Genomic DNA, 19,127 nt, shown 5'->3' on the forward strand with positions numbered 1-19,127 from the left:
TCCAAAATCTATAAAGAGCTCACCAAACTCCACACCCGAAAAGCAAATAACCCAGTGAAGAAATGGGCAGAAAACATGAATAGACACTTCTCTAAAGAAGACATCCGGATGGCCAACAGGCACATGAAAAGATGTTCAGCGTCGCTCCTTATCAGGGAAATACAAATCAAAACCACACTCAGATATCACCTCACGCCAGTCAGAGTGGCCAAAATGAACAAATCAGGAGACTATAGATGCTGGAGAGGATGTGGAGAAACGGGAACCCTCTTGCACTGTTGGTGGGAATGCAAATTGGTGCAGCCGCTCTGGAAAGCAGTGTGGAGGTTCCTCAGAAAATTAAAAATAGACCTACCCTATGACCCAGCAATAGCACTGCTAGGAATTTATCCAAGGGACACAGGAGTACTGATGCATAGGGGCACTTGTACCCCAATGTTCATAGCAGCACTCTCAACAATAGCCAAATTATGGAAAGAGCCTAAATGTCCATCAACTGATGAATGGATAAAGAAATTGTGGTTTATATACACAATGGAATACTACGTGGCAATGAGAAAAAATGAAATATGGCCTTTTGTAGCAACGTGGATGGAACTGGAGAGTGTGATGCTAAGTGAAATAAGCCATACAGAGAAAGACAGAGACCATATGGTTTCACTCTTATGTGGATCCTGAGAAACTTAACAGGAACCCATGGGGGAGGGGAAGGAAAAAAAAAAAAAAAAGAGGTTAGAGTGGGAGAGAGCCAAAGCATAAGAGACTGTTGAGAACTGAGAACAAACTAAGGGTTGATGGGGGGTGGGAGGGAGGAGAGGGTGGGTGATGGGTATTGAGGAGGGCACCTTTTGGGATGAGCACTGGGTGTTGTATGGAAACCAATTTGACAATAAATTTCATATATAAATAAAAAAAAATACCACAATGAAATAGCACTTAGAGTATCTAGGCAGACTGTAACAAACAAGATGTGTAATAATAAGTACTAGTAAGGATATGGAGAGATCAGAAAGTGAAAATCCTGAAAGCAGCAAGGGATCCTCAATGACATTAAAAGCTGATTCCTCCTCAGGAACCATGGACCAAAAGGCAGGAAGGTGACATATTTGAAGTAGTGAGACAAAAAGGATGTCACCCAAGAATTCTATATCCAGTAAACTCATCCTAAAAATGAAGGATATATAATGCCAAAGGCATGATTTATGAAAGAAATAACTGATCAGTTGGACTTTACTAAAATAAAAAACTTCTGCTCCACGAAGGACACCATTAAAGGAAAGAAAAACAAGCCACAGACTGGGAGAAAACATTTGCTGAAGACATGTCTGATATCCTTGTTATCCAACATATACAAAGAACTCTTAAAACTCAATAATAAGAAAATGAATATACAAAAGGTAAACAGGCATATGAAAAGATGCTCAACATTATATGCAACTAGGGAGTTGCAAATAAAACAAGACACACCATTACACACCTTTTTGAATGGTCCAAACCCAGAACACTAAGAAAATCAAATGCTGGCCAAAATATGGAGGAAAAAAAAAAAAACCCCAAACCTCTCAATCACTGCTCATGGGAATGAAAAATGGTACAATTACTTTGGAAAACAGCTTGGTAACTTAAAATAATTTTTTTAATGTTTATTTATTTATTTTTGAGAGAGAGAGAGAGAGAGAGAGAGAGAGAGAGAGAACGAACACGCACAGGTAAGGGGCAGGGAGAGAGAGACAATCCCAAGCAGGCTCTGTGCTGTCAACACAGAGTCCAATGTCTGAACCAAAATTAAGAGTCAGATGCTTAATTGAATGAGCTACCCAGGCACCCCTAGTAACTTCTTATAAAACTAAACATACTCTTACTTCTGTAAGTGTCTACCCACAGATGAATGGATAAAAAAGGGGTGGTATATATACACAATGGACTATCACTCAGCCATAAAAAAAGAATGAGATCTTGCCACTTTTGACAATATGGATAGACCCAGAGGGCATCATGCTAAGTAAAATAAGTCAGACAAAGAAATACCATATGATTTCATTTACATATGGAATCTAAAAAACAAATGAACAAATAACCAAAACAGACATTAATACAAAGAACAAACATGGTTGCAAGGTGGGGGGTGGGGGGTGGGGGGTGGTAAGAATAAGCAAAATAGCTGAAGTGGATTAAGACATACAAACTTCCAGTTATAATGTAAGTCACAGAGATAAAAAGTACACCATAGGGAATATGACTAGTACTGTAATAACATTGTATGGTGACAGTGATTACACTTATCATGGTGAGCACTGAGTAATGTACTGAATTGCTACTGAATTGTTTCTGAATCACTGTTGTACACCTGAGACTAAACTAACATTGTATGTCAACTATACTTTAATAATAAACTAACTGACTGACATATTCTTACAAAATGATCCAGCAAGTATTTACTCAAATGAGGTGAAAACTTATGTCTACACAAAAACTTTCATATGGATGTTTATAGCTACTTTATTCATAACTCATTGTACCTGGAAGCAACCAAGATGCCCTTCAGTGGTGAATGGGTAAATGTTACAGACTGCATGTTTTTGGCCTCCTAAAAGTCATATTGAAATCCTAACCCCAATGCGATGGTATTAGGAGGTGGGGCCTCTAGGAGGTGATTAGGTCATAAGGCTAGACCCCTTATCAATGGGACTAGTGCCCTTATATAAGAGACCCCAGAGAGCTCCCCCACCCCTTCCACCATGTGAGGACACAGCAACAAGGCAGCCATCTATAAATCAGAAAGCAGGCCATTCCCAGACACAGAATCTGCCAGCACCCTGATCTTGGGACTTCCCAGCCTCCAGAGCTGTGAGAAACGTGTTTGTTGTTCAAGTCACCCCATCTATGGTACTTTTATTACAGCTCTCAGGCTGTAGCCACATCAGTCCCCTCTGCTGCCACATCTGTGAGATCTCAGCCTAGCTCAGCCACAATTCTGCCACGTCACTCCCTCCTCAGAGGCACCTATTGCCCCATTTTATGATTGTGTGATAATTCATTTGATCAGCCCCCTGTCAATGGACACTTACATTGTTTCTGATCTTCTGCTACTATAAACAATGCTGCGGTGAACCACCTCTGAAGAATAAATTCCTAGAACTGGAACCTCTGGGTCATGAACATGTCTTTGTTTAATTCTGACAGATATTGCTAAACTGACATACACAGAAGTGACACCAACTTAGTCCTATGAGTAATCTATAAAAGTGCCTGTTCCTCCATCCCTAGGCAATACAACATGTTATCAATTTTTTTTCCAATGTGATGGGGGGTGGGAATGGCATCATATTATAGGTTTTGTTGATAAAAAGCTTTTTGAAGGAATAAGCAATTACTCGATAGCCACTCTATGGAAATCCTAGACAATCCAGTGGAATACAAAGAGATATAAAAGAAATGTTCTCTGCTCTCAAGTGTGGAATCAGGAGTGATGGATGGAATATACACATGCCCTCATTTAAGAATACAAACCAACCACCCTGTCTGAGGCAGCAGCATAGTCTAGTCAAAAGGGCCAAGCACCTCAGCCTGACTGCTACTAGCTGTCTGGGCCTCAGTTCCTCTGGTGTAAAATAAGGACATAAAATCAGATGATCTCAAAATACTTCTACCCAAATATTAAATAGCACTTGCATGAAATAAGCAGTGACAGTTTTTCTTCCTAAAGGAACCAAGGTGAGCACAGTTGAAGGGCATTTGCTAAAACAGATATCTTATTCCCAAGCGCTCCCCAAAGGAATTTATATTCAGTCTAAACATCCTTGCCCAATCTTCCTTGACACAACGAACTTTTAAATAAACAGACCTGTCTTCTTTTTTTTTTTTTATATGAAATTTATTGTCAGATTGGTTTCCATACAACACCCAGTGCTCATCCCAAAAGGTGCCCTCCTCAATACCCATCACCCACCCTCTCCTCCCTCCCACCCCCCATCAACCCTTAGTTTGTTCTCAGTTCTCAACAGTCTCTTATGCTTTGGCTCTCTCCCACTCTAACCTCTTTTTTTTTTTTTCCTTCCCCTCCCCCATGGGTTCCTGTTAAGTTTCTCAGGATCCACATAAGAGTGAAACCATATGGTCTCTGTCTTTCTCTGTATGGCTTATTTCACTTAGCATCACACTCTCCAGTTCCATCCACATTGCTACAAAAGGCCATATTTCATTTTTTCTCATTGCCACGTAGTATTCCATTGTGTATATAAACCATTCATCAGTTGATGGACATTTAGACTCTTTCCATAATTTGGCTATTGTTGAGAGTGCTGCTATAAACATTGGGGTACAAGTGCCCCTATGCATCCGTACTCCTGTATCCCTTGGATAAATTCCTAGCAGTGCTATTGCTGGGTCATAGGGTAGGTCTATTTTTAATTTTCTGAGGAACCTCCACACTGCTTTCCAGAGCGGCTGCACCAACTTGCATTCCCACCAACAGTGCAAGAGGGTTCCCGTTTCTCCACATCCTCTCCAGCATCTATAGTCTCCTGATTTGTTCATTTTGGCCACTCTGACTGGTGTGAGGTGATACCTGAGTGTGGTTTTGATTTGTATTTCCCTGATAAGGAGCGACGCTGAACATCTTTTCAAAAAATATGGAACGCTTCACGAATTTGAGTGTCATCCTTGCGCAGGGGCCATGCTAATCTTCTCTGTATCGTTCCAATTTTAGTATATGTGCTGCCGAAGCGAGCACAACAAACCTGTCTTCAAGCTGCATTTTTTTTTTAATTTTTTTTTCAACATTTTTTATTTATTTTTGGGACAGAGAGAGACAGAGCATGAACGGGGGAGGGGCAGAGAGAGAGGGAGACACAGAATTGGAAACAGGCTCCAGGCTCTGAGCCATCAGCCCAGAGCCCGACGCGGGGCTCGAACTCACGGACCGCGAGATCGTGACCTGGCTGAAGTCGGACGCTTAACCGACTGCGCCACCCAGGCGCCCCTCAAGCTGCATTTTTTAAACTGTGGATGGCTATTTAACCAAGGTGATGAGTAACAGAGCTCATTATCTCAGTAAGTATAAACTTGAATTTTTAACCCTGAGCAGGTCTGGCACAAAGATTCTCTATCTTTTCCTGCATATGGACTCTTACTGAATGTTTCACAAGTGATTTCTCTAACTTTGTTATTCAATCCAAATTTCCCCTGGAAAAATTGTTTTCTTACTTTGCCTGTGATCCTCAGTCTAAGGACAATGTTCAGGATATCAGAGTCAGAAGGAGGTCCCAGAGGGTACAACTCAATCAACCCATTTTACAGATGAGGAACCTCTCCGTAGGCTGAAGAGCATGGGTGGAGCACACAAGGGCCCAACCAGGGTACACAGGTAATTATTTCTAAGGCACCACCTTCCCTGCCATTCAAAGCATGTGTGGCAGTTTCCCTGTCTTGGCCTCCAACTGAGATCCTATATTCACTGTAAATCCTTGCTGATACTTTTAACTATATCCTCAATGACCAACATTTTATTTCCCACTATCCTCTCCTGTCTTAGACTTTGATGGCTGTCAAAAGGCATCAAATGGCTACAATCAGGTGGCTGTCGCTGCTCATACCAACTGGTGAAAGCTCATTTTGCACACTTCTGTCCGATTCTGTCTCAAGGGCATCATGTTGGTAGCTTAAAATCAGCTCTGGTGGGAGTATTTACACCACAATAGTTGGCAAGTACTACCACCTAGGACTTCTAGGAGAGGGGCAGTTGTTAAAACTTTATCAGCATATCAACCACTGGTTAAAATATAAAAGACTGATCACATCACATGCTGGTAATGACATGGAGCAACTGCAATGCTTCGTTCTTGTTAATGGGGGTATATACGGCACAAAAATTTTTAAAAACCTGTTCAATGTTACCTACCAAACCTAAAAACATACATACATCCTATGACATGAATATCTAACTCCCTAGGTATATACTCAACAGAAATGCATGGATTTATGCACCAAATGACATGCTTTCTTAGGCAGCATTATTCATAGTAGCCAAAAACTAGAGGCAACCCAAATATTCATCAACTGGGTTACACTTCAGCCCTCAACAAGTACAAAAAAGTGGAGATCATACCATGCATATTTTCAGATAACAACACTATGAAACTTGAAGTTAACCACAAAAAAAAAAAAAAAAATTTGGAAAGACCACAAATACATTGACCTTAAAGAACATCCTACTAAAGAATGAATGGGTTAAAAGGAAATTAAAGATGAAATAAAAAAAGTACATGGAAGCAAATGAAAATGAACACACGACAGTTCAAATGAAACCTTTGGGATACAGCAAAGGCATTCCTAAAATGGAAATATATTGCAATACGGGCCTACCTCAAGAGGCAAGAAAGGTCTCAAATAAACAACCTAATCTTGTACCTAAAGGAGCTAGAAAAGGAACAAATAAAGCCTAAAGCCAGAAGAAAAAGGGAAATAATGAAGACTAGAGCAGAAATAAATGATACAGAAACAAAAAATCCCAGTAGGATAGATCAACAAAACTAAGAGCTAGTTCTTCAAAAGAATTAATGAAATTGATAACCCCCTAGCCAGACTGATCAAAAAGAAAAGAGAAAGGACCCAAATAGATAACATGAAGAATGAAAAAGGAGAGATCACAATGAACACTACAGAACTACAACAATTAGGGGAGCCTGGGTGGCTCATTGGTTAAGCAGCCGACTTCAGCTCAGGTTATGATCTCGCGGTTTGTGGGTTCAAGCCCTGCGTTGGGCTCTGTGCCAACAGCTCAGAGCCTGGAGCCTGCTTTGGATTCTGTGTCTCCCTCTCTTTCTCTGCCCCTCCCCCACTCAAGCTCTGTCTCTTTCTGTCTCAAAAATAAATAAACCGTAACAAAATTTTTTTTAAAGAAATACAACAGTTATGAGAATACTATGAAAAATTACATGCCGACAAACTAAGTAATCTGGAAAAAATGGACAAATTATTAGAAACTCACAAACTACCAAAACTGAAACAGAGAGAAATAGAAAAATTTGAACAGACCCATCACCAGCAAAGAAATTCAATCAGTTATCAAAAATCTCCCAACAGGGGTGCCTGGGTGGCTCAGTTGGTTAAGTGTCTGACTCTTGATTTCCGCTCAGGCCATGATCTCAGAGTTCGTGAGTTCAAGCCCAAGGGCTCTGCACTGACAGCAGAGCCTGCTTGAGATTCTCTCTCTATCTCTATCTCTGCCCCCCCCCAAAAATAAATAAATAAAATCAACTCAAAGAAAAAAAGAAGAAGAAGAAGAAGGTGCACCTGGGTGGCTCAATTGGTTAAGTGTCCGACTCTTGATTTCAGCTCAGGTCATGAATTCATGGATCATAGTATCGAGCCCCATGTCAGGCTCTGTACTGACAGCGAGGTCTGTTTGAGATTCTCTCTCTCCCTCTCTCTCTGCCCCTGCCCTGCTCATACATGCAACACCTTTATCTCATTCTCTTCTCTCAAAATAGGTAAACTTTAAAAAAAAAAAAAGAGAGTTAATACCTATTCTCACATTATTTCAAAAAAATAGAAATACAAGGAAACTTTCCAAATTCATTCTATGAAACCATAATTATCTTGATTCCAAAACCAGAAAAAGACCCCAGTAAAAAGAAGAATTACAGGCCAATATCCTTGATGAACATGGATATAAAAATTCTCAACAAGATACTAGCAAATTGAATTCAAAAGTATATTAAAAGAATTATTCACCTATTCCCCATGATCAAGTGGGATTTATTCCTGGGCTGCAGGGTTGGTTCAATATTTGCAAAACAATCAATGTGATACACCACATTTAATAAAGGAAAGGATAAGAATCATATGATCCTGTAAATACCTGCAGAAAAAGCATTTGACAAAATACAGCATCCTTTCTTGATAAAAACCCTCAACAAAGTAGGGATAGATGGAACATACCGCAACATTATAAAGGCCATATATGAAAGACCCACAGCTAATATCATCCTCAATGGAGAAAACTGCGAGCCTTTCCCCTACAGTCAGGAACAAGACAAGGATGTCCACTCTCACCATTACTATTTACCATAGTACTGGAAGTCTTAGACTCAGCAATAAGACAACAACAACAACAACAAAAAAAAAAAAGAAAAGAAAAGAAAAGAAAAGAAAAGAAAAGAAAAGAAAAGAAAAGAAAGAAAGAAAGAAAATAAAAGGCATCCAAATCAGCAAGAAAGAAGTCAAACTTTCACTATCTGCAGATGACATGATACTTCATGTAGAAAACCTGAAAAACTCCACCAAAAAATTGCTACATGAATTCATACATTAATACATGAATTCAGCAAAGTTACAGGAGATAAAATCAATGTACAGAAATTGGTTGCATTTCTACACACCAATAACAAAGAAGCAGAAAAAGAAATCAAGGAATCGATCCCATTTGCAAATGCATCAAAAACAATTAGATACCAGGAATAAACCTAACTAAAGAAGTAAAAGATCAATACTCTGAAAACTACAGAACACTTATGAAAGAAACTGAAGAGGATACAAAGAAATGGAAAAGCATTTCATGCTTGTGCATTGGAATAACACTGTTAAAATGTCTACACTACCCAAAACAATCTACACATTTAATGCAATCCCTATCAAAATACCACCACCATTTTTCACAGAGCTAGAACAAAACAATCCTAAAATTTGTATGGAACCACAAAAGACCCCGAATAGCCAAAGCAATTCTGAAAAAGAAAAATATAACTGGAGGCATCACAATTCCAGATTTCAAGCTATATTACAAAGCTACAGTCATCCAGACAGTGTGGTACTGGCATAAAAACAAACATGCAGATCAGTGGAAAAGGATAGAGAACCCAGAAACAAACCTGCAACTATATGATCAACTCATCTTCAACAAAGCAGGAGGTAATATCCAATGGAAAAAAGACAGTCTCTTGGGACAGAAACTGTTCCCAACAGAACGAATGCTGATGGGAAAACTGGACAGCAACATGCAGAAGAATGAAACTGGACCATTTTCTTCTACCGGACACAAAAATAAATTCAAAATGGATGAAAGACCTAAATATGAGATAGGAAACCATCAAAATCCTAGAGGAGAACACAGGCAACAACCTATTTGACCTAGGTCATAGCAGCTTCTTCCTAGACATGTCTCTAGAGGCAAACATGAACTATTAGGACCTCATCAAGATAAAAAGCTTCTGCACAGTGAAGGAAACAATCAACAAAACTAAAAGGCAACTGACAGAATGGGGAAAGATATTTGCAAATGACATATCAGATAAAGAGTTAGTATCCAAAACCTATAAGGAACTTATCAAACTCAACACCCAAAAAACAAATAACCTAGTTAAGAAATGGGCATAAGATATGAATAGACACGTTCCAAAGGAGACATCCAGATGGCTAACAGATACATGAAAAGATGCTCAACATCACTCATTATCAGGAAAATACAAATCAAAACCACCAGGAGATAGCACCTCACACCTGTCAGAATGGCTAAAATTAAGACAAGAAAAAACAGGTGTTGGTGAGGATGAGTAGAATGAGGAACCTTCTGGCACTAATGGTGGGAATGCAAACTGGGGCAGCCACTCGGGAGAGCAGTATGGAAGTTCCTCAAGAAACTAAAAATAGAACTACCCTATGATCCAGCAATTTCACTTATAAGTATTTACCCAAAGAACACAAAAATACAGATTTGAAGGGCTCCACATAGCCTATGTTTGTTTATAGCAGCTTTATCAACAATAGCCAGACTATGGAGGGAGCCCAAATGTCCATCAACTAATGAATAAACAAGATGATAATGATGGTGATGATGATGGGGGGGGGGGTGGAATATTACTCAGCCATCAAAAAGAATGGAATCTTGCCATATGCAATGATTTGGATGGAGCCAGAATGTACTATGCTAAGTGAAATAACTCAAACAGAGAAAGACAAATACCGTATGATTCCACCCATCTGTAGAATTTAAGAAACAAACAGATGAACATATAGGAAGGTGGGGGGAAGAGAAGAGACTGAAACAAACTACAAGAGACTCTTAATGGTAGAGCACAAACTATGGGTTGACAGAGGGAGGTGGGTGGGAGATGGGCTAGATGGGTGATGGGTATGAGGAGGACACTTATGATGAGCACTGGGTGTTGTGTATAAGTGATGGATCACTGAATTCTACTCCTGAAACCAATATTGCACTGTATGTAAACTAAAATTTAAATAGAAAAAAAAGGAAAAAAAGCACTATAAAATATCCATCAAAGGTAAAAATAAATACTTTGTGATCTATTCTGGAAAACTATAAAACAATGGTAAAGAATGAACTGCATGGCAATGACAACAACCTGAATCTCACAAACGTAATGAAAAGAAGCCAGACATATTGCATGATTCCATTTACATTAAATTCAAAAGCAGGAAAAATTACTCTGCGGTGTTAAAAGTTAAGATAGAGGACAGTAGAAAGGAAAAAATAAATAGGACAACATATGAGGGGGTAGTCAGTAATATTCTATTCTTTCTACTGGGATGGTGGTTATACATGTATGTTAACTCTGTGACAATTCATTATTATCTGTGCATTTTTGTTATGTAATGTTATACTTCAAGTTCAGTTAAGAGGAAAATGTTAAAAGCTGGTCTGAATCCTGGCATGGCAAGTACCTGCTTTGTGGTGAATTCCCTCTTGGTGTGACAGGGCTTGAAGAAACACACTCCCCAAAAGAGTAAATAAAATAAATGGCCTAAATAAGAAATGAGAAGCCCCAGAAAGCATTTAGGAAAACAAAAGAAACCCACAAACTTTCCCCAAAGCCACTTCTACTCCCTTTCCCCAAGACAATCTCTAAAATTATACATCCAGCAGCTATGGGTCCTTTACATCCCCCAGAGTGTTTTACCTTCAGAACAGGACATGTAAGCCCCAATAACTTCATGCTGGACAAACACACTCACACCTAATTCAGCCTAAATTTGCTTCTTAAAAACACTACAGAGTAGGACACTATCCAATTAAGTGGGATAAAAGACGTTTAACAAATCATGTAAAATCAAATCAGAAGCTGGTCTAGTTGGAAGAGCATGTGACTCCTGATCTTGGGGTTGTAGAGTTCATGCCCCACCTTGAGTCCCCACCTTGAGTGTAGAGATTACTCAAAAACGAACAAACTTTAAATCAAATCAAACCATATTTTAGCAGCAATCTTCATGGAGAAATAAAAAGAATAAAAATGACGGACTTGGAAATACTCTAAACTCAACAGAATGCTCTGGGCTTGTCCTTAAGCTTCCAAAAAGCTCTTCAGGAAACTATAATAGTTGGGGATATTAAGAAGCCTGCACGTGAGGAACAGTGTATTTGGGGATCACATCTATCAGTCCAGTCAGGCTGTTCTATCAAAATACCACAGACTGGGTAGCTTATAAACAACAAAAAACTTCTGACTTACAGTCCTGCAGGGTGGCAAGTCCAAGACCAAGGCACCAGCAGGGTCAGGTGTTGGTGAGGGCCCACTTTCTAGTTCATAGGCTGGCGCCTTCTTGCTGTGTCCTCACGTGGTGGAAGGAACATGGGAGCTCTCTGGGGCCTCTTTCACATGGGCACTAATTCCATTCATGGGCTCCACCCTCATGACCTAAGCACCTCCCAAAGACCCCACTTCCTAATACCATCAAACGTGGGAGTTAGAATTTCAACATATGAATTTGGGGAGGATACAAACATTCAGGCCACAGTAGTACCTTCCAAGCTCAACTTTAGAACTTCCCAGAGATTCTAGATAATTTCTTAAGCCACCACCATAATGTGAATTTGACTATTTTTATTAAAAAAACAAAAACAAAACTTACAACATAAAGTGGCCAAGATATTACTATGGACTGAATGTTTGTATCCCCCCCCCCCCAAATTTATATATTAAAGCCTTAACCACCAGTGTGACGTATTTGGAGATGGGGCTTCTAAGAAAGTAATTAAGGTAAAATGGGCTCATACGGGTGAAGCACTGATCTGACAGGATTAATGTCCTTAAAAGAGACACCAGAGAGCTTGCTCTCTCCCTACAAGCATGGAAAGACAAGCCATGTGAGCACAGGGCAACAAGGAAGCTATCTGCATCCCAAGGGGAGAGGTCTCACTAGAAACCAATCCTACTGACACCTTGATCTCAGACTTCCAGTCTCCAAAACAGTGAGAAAATAAACTTGTTTGTTTGTAGTCTGTAGTACTTTGTTATGGCAGCCCAAGCAGAACTGTACAGATTTAATAGTTTTTTAAGAATGTATTTCATCTTTTATGTATGGAAGAGAATGAAGTCAAAGATTTTATTAAGAAGGATTTATGCTGGGGCGCCTGGGTGGCGCAGTCGGTTAAGCGTCCGACTTCAGCCAGGTCACGATCTCGCGGTCTGTGAGTTCGAGCCCCACGTCAGGCTCTGGGCTGACGGCTCAGAGCCTGGAGCCTGTTTCCGATTCTGTGTCTCCCTCTCTCTCTCTGCCCCTCCCCCGTTCATGCTCTCTCTCTGTCCCAAAAATAAATAAATGTTGAAAAAAAAAAAAAGAAGGATTTATGCAACAAACATTTCCTAAGCTCCTTCTATATGTCAGGTTCTAGATGCTGCTCTCTTGAAACCAGTATTTTAGTAGCAGGATTTTGCTGCCAAGATTCCAAGGCAGAAATAAATGTAAATGAGGAGAGTGCTGAAATGCAATTTGACTTAACAAGGGCCTGGGGCACAGATGGCATTGCCAGCAGAGGGAGCATCTAGCCATGTTGGGGCAGGGGACCTGGTTGGGATAACACAGATGTGGACCTTGTGGTCTCATCCAGAGACATCCAGTCTGTGCTACAGGTGAGAGAGACTGGTTGGGCATGAAAATATAGCCAATCAAGAGAAAACCTGACTTGTCAACTGGTAAGATGCTTGACTTAATCCAGGTGAATCATCATTTTAAGAAATCCAAGAAGATATACACAGGAAAACCACCAGATAGGCAGAAACTGCTAACAGTAATGGATATCTGCAAAAATAAGACAAAGTTGTATTCACAAGTATTTGGGGCTTTTTCTTTCACATGGAGATTGTTTTTGAAATGTGTGCCTTTTACATATACCTGCCATGATGGGACTGAGTTCCAGAAACGGGTGAAGTGTTGAACACTGCTGGGCCAGTGTCTTCTGCAGAGGCCTACACTGGAGCCGGCTGGGGTGGCAATCTGTTAGCACCACACACACCTTCGCATTATCTGTGATAGAAACAACTTCATATAATACCACCATACCAAAATGTCAATTGTCTACCTCAGGAATTGGAGGGACAATGCAGATGACATGGAGGACAAAGGCTCCCCAGTGACCCCAGCCCTGGCATAGCACTGATTTCTTCTTAAATTTCTGGTAGTCTTCATAATCTGACAAGGGCCAACACTGCTAGAGTTTTGAACTCATTGCTACATTTGTCACAAGCATTTTTTTTAAAGATTCAAATTTATTAGCAAATGCTTTATAATCAGAATGAAAGCTATTCACTAATCTGCCTGGGTATAAAACTAATAACAAAAAAGTTAATAGCCTTTATTCCTATAGTCAGATAATAATCAGTTAATATAATGAAGAAAAAATCTATTTATGTTATAATAAATACACAAAAATAATCTAAAGAAATGTATTAGATCTGGACCTGGAGAGAAACAATTATCAGAAAAATCCAGAGTTGATATAGGTTAGTCAGAGTATAAAGGAGAACTGGGTCCCAACTGATCCATTAAAAATATATGAACCTGGGAGCGCCTGGGTGGCGCAGTCGGTTAAGCGTCCGACTTCAGCCAGGTCACGATCTCGCGGTCCGTGAGTTCGAGCCCCGCATCAGGCTCTGGGCTGATGGCTCAGAGCCTGGAGCCTGTTTCCGATTCTGTGTCTCCCTCTCTCTCTGCCCCTCCCCCGTTCATGCTCTGTCTCTCTCTGTCCCAAAAATAAATAAACGTTGAAAAAAAAATTAAAAAAAAAAAATATATGAACCTGAATGCCCACCTCAGCACTCATTAGAAGGAGTGACAAGCAGGGCATCACTGGGCTGAGGATGAAACCCCTGAGTGCTCTCAGAAGACAGATAATGCAGATCAAGTTTATCCTCATTACTCATTTACCTTAGACTATTCCCAATAATGTAAGCCCCTAAGTATATACATAATCATGGGTAAAACAAGAAAAATAACACATTAAAAGAAATAAAAGTCTGATCCTAAAGTCTATGGGCTTAGAACAGACACATGAAATAAAGAGAATAAGTAGAAGAAAAGAAAAGCCATTTACAGGAACCCAGGTACTACTTTGCATCAAACAACTATGTTACTTTGGAGAAAATGAAATTTGATGACATCTATTTTCCTCATCTTTATAATAATTTTCACATTTGTGATACTTTATGAATGATGCCATTTTGTCTGATGTATAATTATATATTCTTTATCATAAAATAAAATTGTCTTTTGTTTCATTATTACATTAAAACATAATTTTCCTCAATAGTTACAAACAGAGAGGGAGGAAGGCAAACCATAAGAGAGTCTTAAATACAGAGAACTAACTGAGGGTTGATGCGGGGAGGGAGGTGGAGAGTGGGGAAATGGGTGGTAGGCATTGAGGAGGGCACTTGTTTGGATGAGCACTGAGTGTTGTATGTAAGCGGTGAATCACGGGAATCTATCCCCCAAACCAAGAGCACACTGTATTTAGCCAACTTGACACAAATTATATTTTAAAAAATAATAATAATCTTCCTCAAAAAAAAAAAAAGAAATCTGTAAGACCTGATCAGTAAATTCCTGAAAGACAAACACAAAAGACTTTAACAAATGGAAAGACACACCATGCTATTGCATAAGGAGGCTGACTATTTAGTATCTAGTCTCCTTCATCTACACATTTAATGTTTACCTAATAAAAATACCAATGGGGGTATTTTGGGGGGTATAAACAAGTTAATTCTGAGGTTCATATATACAAGCAGAATAGCCAGGATATTTCTGAAAAGGAAGAAGAGTAAGAGAGGACTAGCCTTATGAAATATTAAAACAGTTATAAAGCTGTAGTAATTTAAACAAGGTAATACTAGTGAAAGTCTAGAGAAAAAGAGTCACTGAACAAAAATAGAACAGAAAATGCCTAAAAAATAGTTCAAAATATATACAGCATATCTAGCATATGATAAAAGTGATATTGTATATCAAAGGACAAAACAATTTATCAAGAAAGTGCTGTCAAAAAAACTAATTAGCTGTATATAAGAAAATAAATTTGGATACTTATCTCATTCTTTTTAGCAAAGTAAATTCCAGAAGAACCAGAAATTTAAACCAAGAAAAACTCAATCTGTAAAAGAACTAAAATAAAATATAAATTCTGCATCATTCTTATAAGAGTGGGAAGTTTGACTACATGAAAGTTAAAATTTCTAAGAGGCAAAGAATGAAGTCAAAAGAGGAGCGCCTGGGTAGCTCAGTCGGTTAAGCATGCAACTCTTGATTTCACAACTCACGGTTATGAGATACAGCTCCATGTTGGGCTCTGTGTGTAGCCTGCTTGGGATTCTCTCTCCACTCTCTCTCTACCCCTCCCCCTGATCACATGCATACGTTCTCTCTCTCAAAATAAATACACATTTAAAATTAAAAAGAATAAAGTCAGAAGATAAATGGCAAACTAAAACAATTCTAATGCAAACAACAGACAAAAGGCTAATTTTCTTGGAGCCTAGGTGGGGTTCAGTGCATTGGGCTCCACACTAACAGTTGGGGGCCTACTTGGGATTCTCTCCCACTCTCTGCCCCTCCCCTGCTCACTCGCACAGGCTCTCTGTCTCTCAAAATAAATAAACTTAAAAAAAAAAGGGCTAATTTACTAAATAAAGAGCTCCTAAAATCAATAATGAACAAGATTTATACCCTAAGTAACCTAGCAAAGGATCTAGATTACTTACAAATACAACAAACAGTTAGGAGATACTTAACAATATTTACCAAAAGAGACAAGGAGACATGACTTTTCACTTATCAGATTGTATATTACTTTGTATATTACCACAGACTAAGTGCCTTAAGACAAATGAAATTTAGGGACACCTGGGTTGCTCAGTCAGTTAAGCGGCCAACTTCAGCTCAGGTCATGATCTCATGGTTTGTGGGTTTGAGCCCCGCGTCGGGCTTTGTGCTGACAGCTCAGAGCCTGGAGCCTGTTTTGGATTCTGTGTCTCCCTCTCTCTCTGCCCTTCCCCAGCTCACACTCTGTCTCTGTCTCTCTCAAATAAAACAAAAAACATTTAAAAAAATAAAAAATAAATGAAATTTATTTTCCCACAGTTCTGGAGGCTGGACATCCAAGCTCAAGATAACAGCAGGGTTGGTTCCTTCTAAGGACTCTCTCTTTGGGGCTTGCAGATAGCCTTCTTCTCCCTGTATTCTAATATGGTCTTCCCTCTATGTGTGTCTGTGTCCTTAACTCCTTTTCTTGTAAGGACACTAGTCATACTGTCTTAGAGCCCAATACATGACCTTATTTTAACTTCATTAGTTCAGTGGGGCTTCAACATATGAATTGGCACACTGTTGAAAATAGAACTCTAGGCTGTGCTGATGGAAATATAAACTGGGGCAGCCTCTACAGACAGCAGTTTATCAGTATAAAATTTAACATATATTTCATCAAAGAAGATACATGAATGGACAAAAAGCACATGAAAAGATGCTCAGGTCAAGATCTTTAGTCATTACGGAAATGAAAATGAAAATGAAAATGACACTGAGATATAATAACCATTTTCTACCCAGCGGAATGCCTACACTCACAAAGACAGAAAATAAGCACTGGAGAGGATGTGCAGAAATTGGATCCCTCATACATTGCTAAGAGGTATCTAAAATGGAGCAGCCACTGTGGAAGATCATTTGGCAATCCTGCAGAAGGTTAAACATAGAGTTACTATACGACTCAGCAATTCTACTCCTAGATACATACACAAGAGAAAATGAAAACATACATCTAGACAAAAACTTGCACATGAATGTTCACAGCAGCATTATTCCTAAGAGCAAACTGATGGAACTAACCCAAGTGTTGAATCATCAACTGATGGATGGTAAACAAAACAAAGTACACCCACCAGCAAAATTCATCAGCAGTCAAAAAGAATGAAGTCCTGATACATGCTACAACATAGATGAACCTCAAAATCATTATGCTAAGTGAAAAAGCCAGATCCAAAAGACCACAGATTATATGATTCATTCAGATAAAATGTCCATGGGGCGCCTGGGTGGCGCAGTCGGTTAAGCGTCCGACTTCAGCCAGGTCACGATCTCGCGGTCCGTGAGTTCGAGCCCCGCGTCGGGCTCTGGGCTGATGGCTCAGAGCCTGGAGCCTGTTTCCGATTCTGTGTCTCCCTCTCTCTCTGCCCCTCCCCCATTCATGCTCTGTCTCTCTCTGTCCCAAAAATAAATAAACGTTGAAAAAAAAAATTTAAAAAAAAAAAATGTCCAGAATAAGCAATTCTATAGGGACAGAAAGAAGACTAGTCTAGGCCTATAGGACATAAGGAGTGGGTATGAGGAGAATGGGGAATTACTGCTAGAGACACAGGGTTTATTTTTGGGGTGATGTAAATGTTTGAAAATTTGATTATGACAATAATTGTGCAATCCCATAAAGAATACACTTTAAATGAGTGAACCTTACGGAATTCTAACAATAAAACTGTTGAAAATTTAAAATAACAGGCAAATATCTCATAAAATATACAGAACCAAAAAGGAAATGCTAACATTCTTATTTTGTAAAGAGTGTTTACAAACCACTACATTTTAAAAACAGGCAAAGGATGACAGGTTATTTTAAAAAGAATACAAGTTATGGTGCACCTGGGTGGCTCAGTCGGTTAAGCGTCTGACCAGCTCAGGTCATGATCTCACTGTTGTGAGTTCAAGCCCTGCATCGGGTTCCGTGCTGACAGCTCAGAGCCTGGAGCCTGCTTTTGATTCTGTGTCTCCCTCTCTCTCTGCCCCTTCCCTGCTTGATCTCTGTCTCTCTCTCTCTCTCTCTGCCTCAAAAATAAAGAAACATTAAAAACAATTTTTTTTCAATATATGAAATTTATTGTCAAATTGGTTTCCATACAACACCCAGTGCTCATCCCAAAAGGTGCCCTCCTCAATACCCATCACCCACCCTCCCCTCCCTCCCACCCCCCATCAACCCTCAGTTTGTTCTCAGTTTTTAAAGTTTCTTATGCTTTGGCTCTCTCCCACTCTAACCTCTTTTTTTTTTTTTTTCTTCCCCTCTCCCATGGGTTTCTGTTAAGTTTCTCAGGATCCACATAAGAGTGAAAATATATGGTATCTGTCTTTCTCTCTAAGGCTTATTTCACTTAGCATCACACTCTCCAGTTCCATCCACCTTGCTACAAAAGGCCAGATTTCGTTCTTTCTCATTGCCACGTAGTACTCCATTGTGTATATAAACCACAATTGCTTTATCCATTCATCAGTTGATGGACATTTAGGCTCTTTCCACAATTTGGCTATTGTTGAGACTGCTGCTATAAATATTGGGGTACAAGTGCCCCTATGCATCAGTACTCCTGTATCCCTTGGGTAAATTCCTAGCAGTGCTATTGCTGGGTCATAGGGTAGGTCTATTTTTAATTTTCTGAGGAACCTCCACACTGTTTTCCAGAGTGGCTGCACCAATTTGCATTCCCACCAACAGTGCAAGAGGGTATCCGTTTGTCCACATCCTCTCCAGCATCTATAGTCTCCTGATTTGTTCATTTTGGCCACTCTGACTGGCGTGAGGTGGTATCTGAGTGTGGTTTTGATTTGTATTTCCCTGATAAGGAGCGACGCTGAACATCTTTTCATGTGCCTGTTGGCCATCCGGATGTCTTCTTTAGAGAAGTGTCTATTCATGTTTTCTGCCCATTTCTTCACTGGGTTGTTTTTCGGGTGTGGAGTTTTGTTGGTTGTTTCCTTTGCTGTGCAGAAGCTTTTTATCTTCATAAGGTCCCAGTAGTTCATTTTTGCTTTTAATTCCCTTGCCTTTGGGGATGTGTCGAGTAAGAGAT

The 19,127-nt window shown here is 39.6% G+C and overlaps 1 protein-coding gene and 1 non-coding gene across 3 annotated transcripts in view; both read right to left on the reverse strand.

The window, feature by feature from the left end:
- The window catches only part of NINL (ninein like), a 182,216-nt gene that overhangs the window by 119,503 nt on the left and 43,586 nt on the right, over positions 1-19,127 (reverse strand). For both annotated transcript variants that reach the window (XM_040447923.1, XM_040447922.1), the window contains exon 2: positions 13,129-13,260. In XM_040447923.1, the coding sequence (XP_040303857.1) occupies positions 13,129-13,135 (7 nt within the window). In that variant the 5' untranslated portion in view covers positions 13,136-13,260. The remainder of the gene's footprint in view (positions 1-13,128; positions 13,261-19,127) is intronic.
- Positions 4,626-4,732, reverse strand: LOC121012592 (U6 spliceosomal RNA). The gene has a single exon (XR_005782174.1). It is a non-coding gene; the product is annotated as a U6 spliceosomal RNA (small nuclear RNA).

Source organism: Herpailurus yagouaroundi, unplaced genomic scaffold (genome assembly GCF_014898765.1).
Source record: "Herpailurus yagouaroundi ecotype Mexico unplaced genomic scaffold, PumYag 196, whole genome shotgun sequence".
Classification (NCBI taxonomy): domain Eukaryota; kingdom Metazoa; phylum Chordata; class Mammalia; order Carnivora; family Felidae; genus Herpailurus; species Herpailurus yagouaroundi.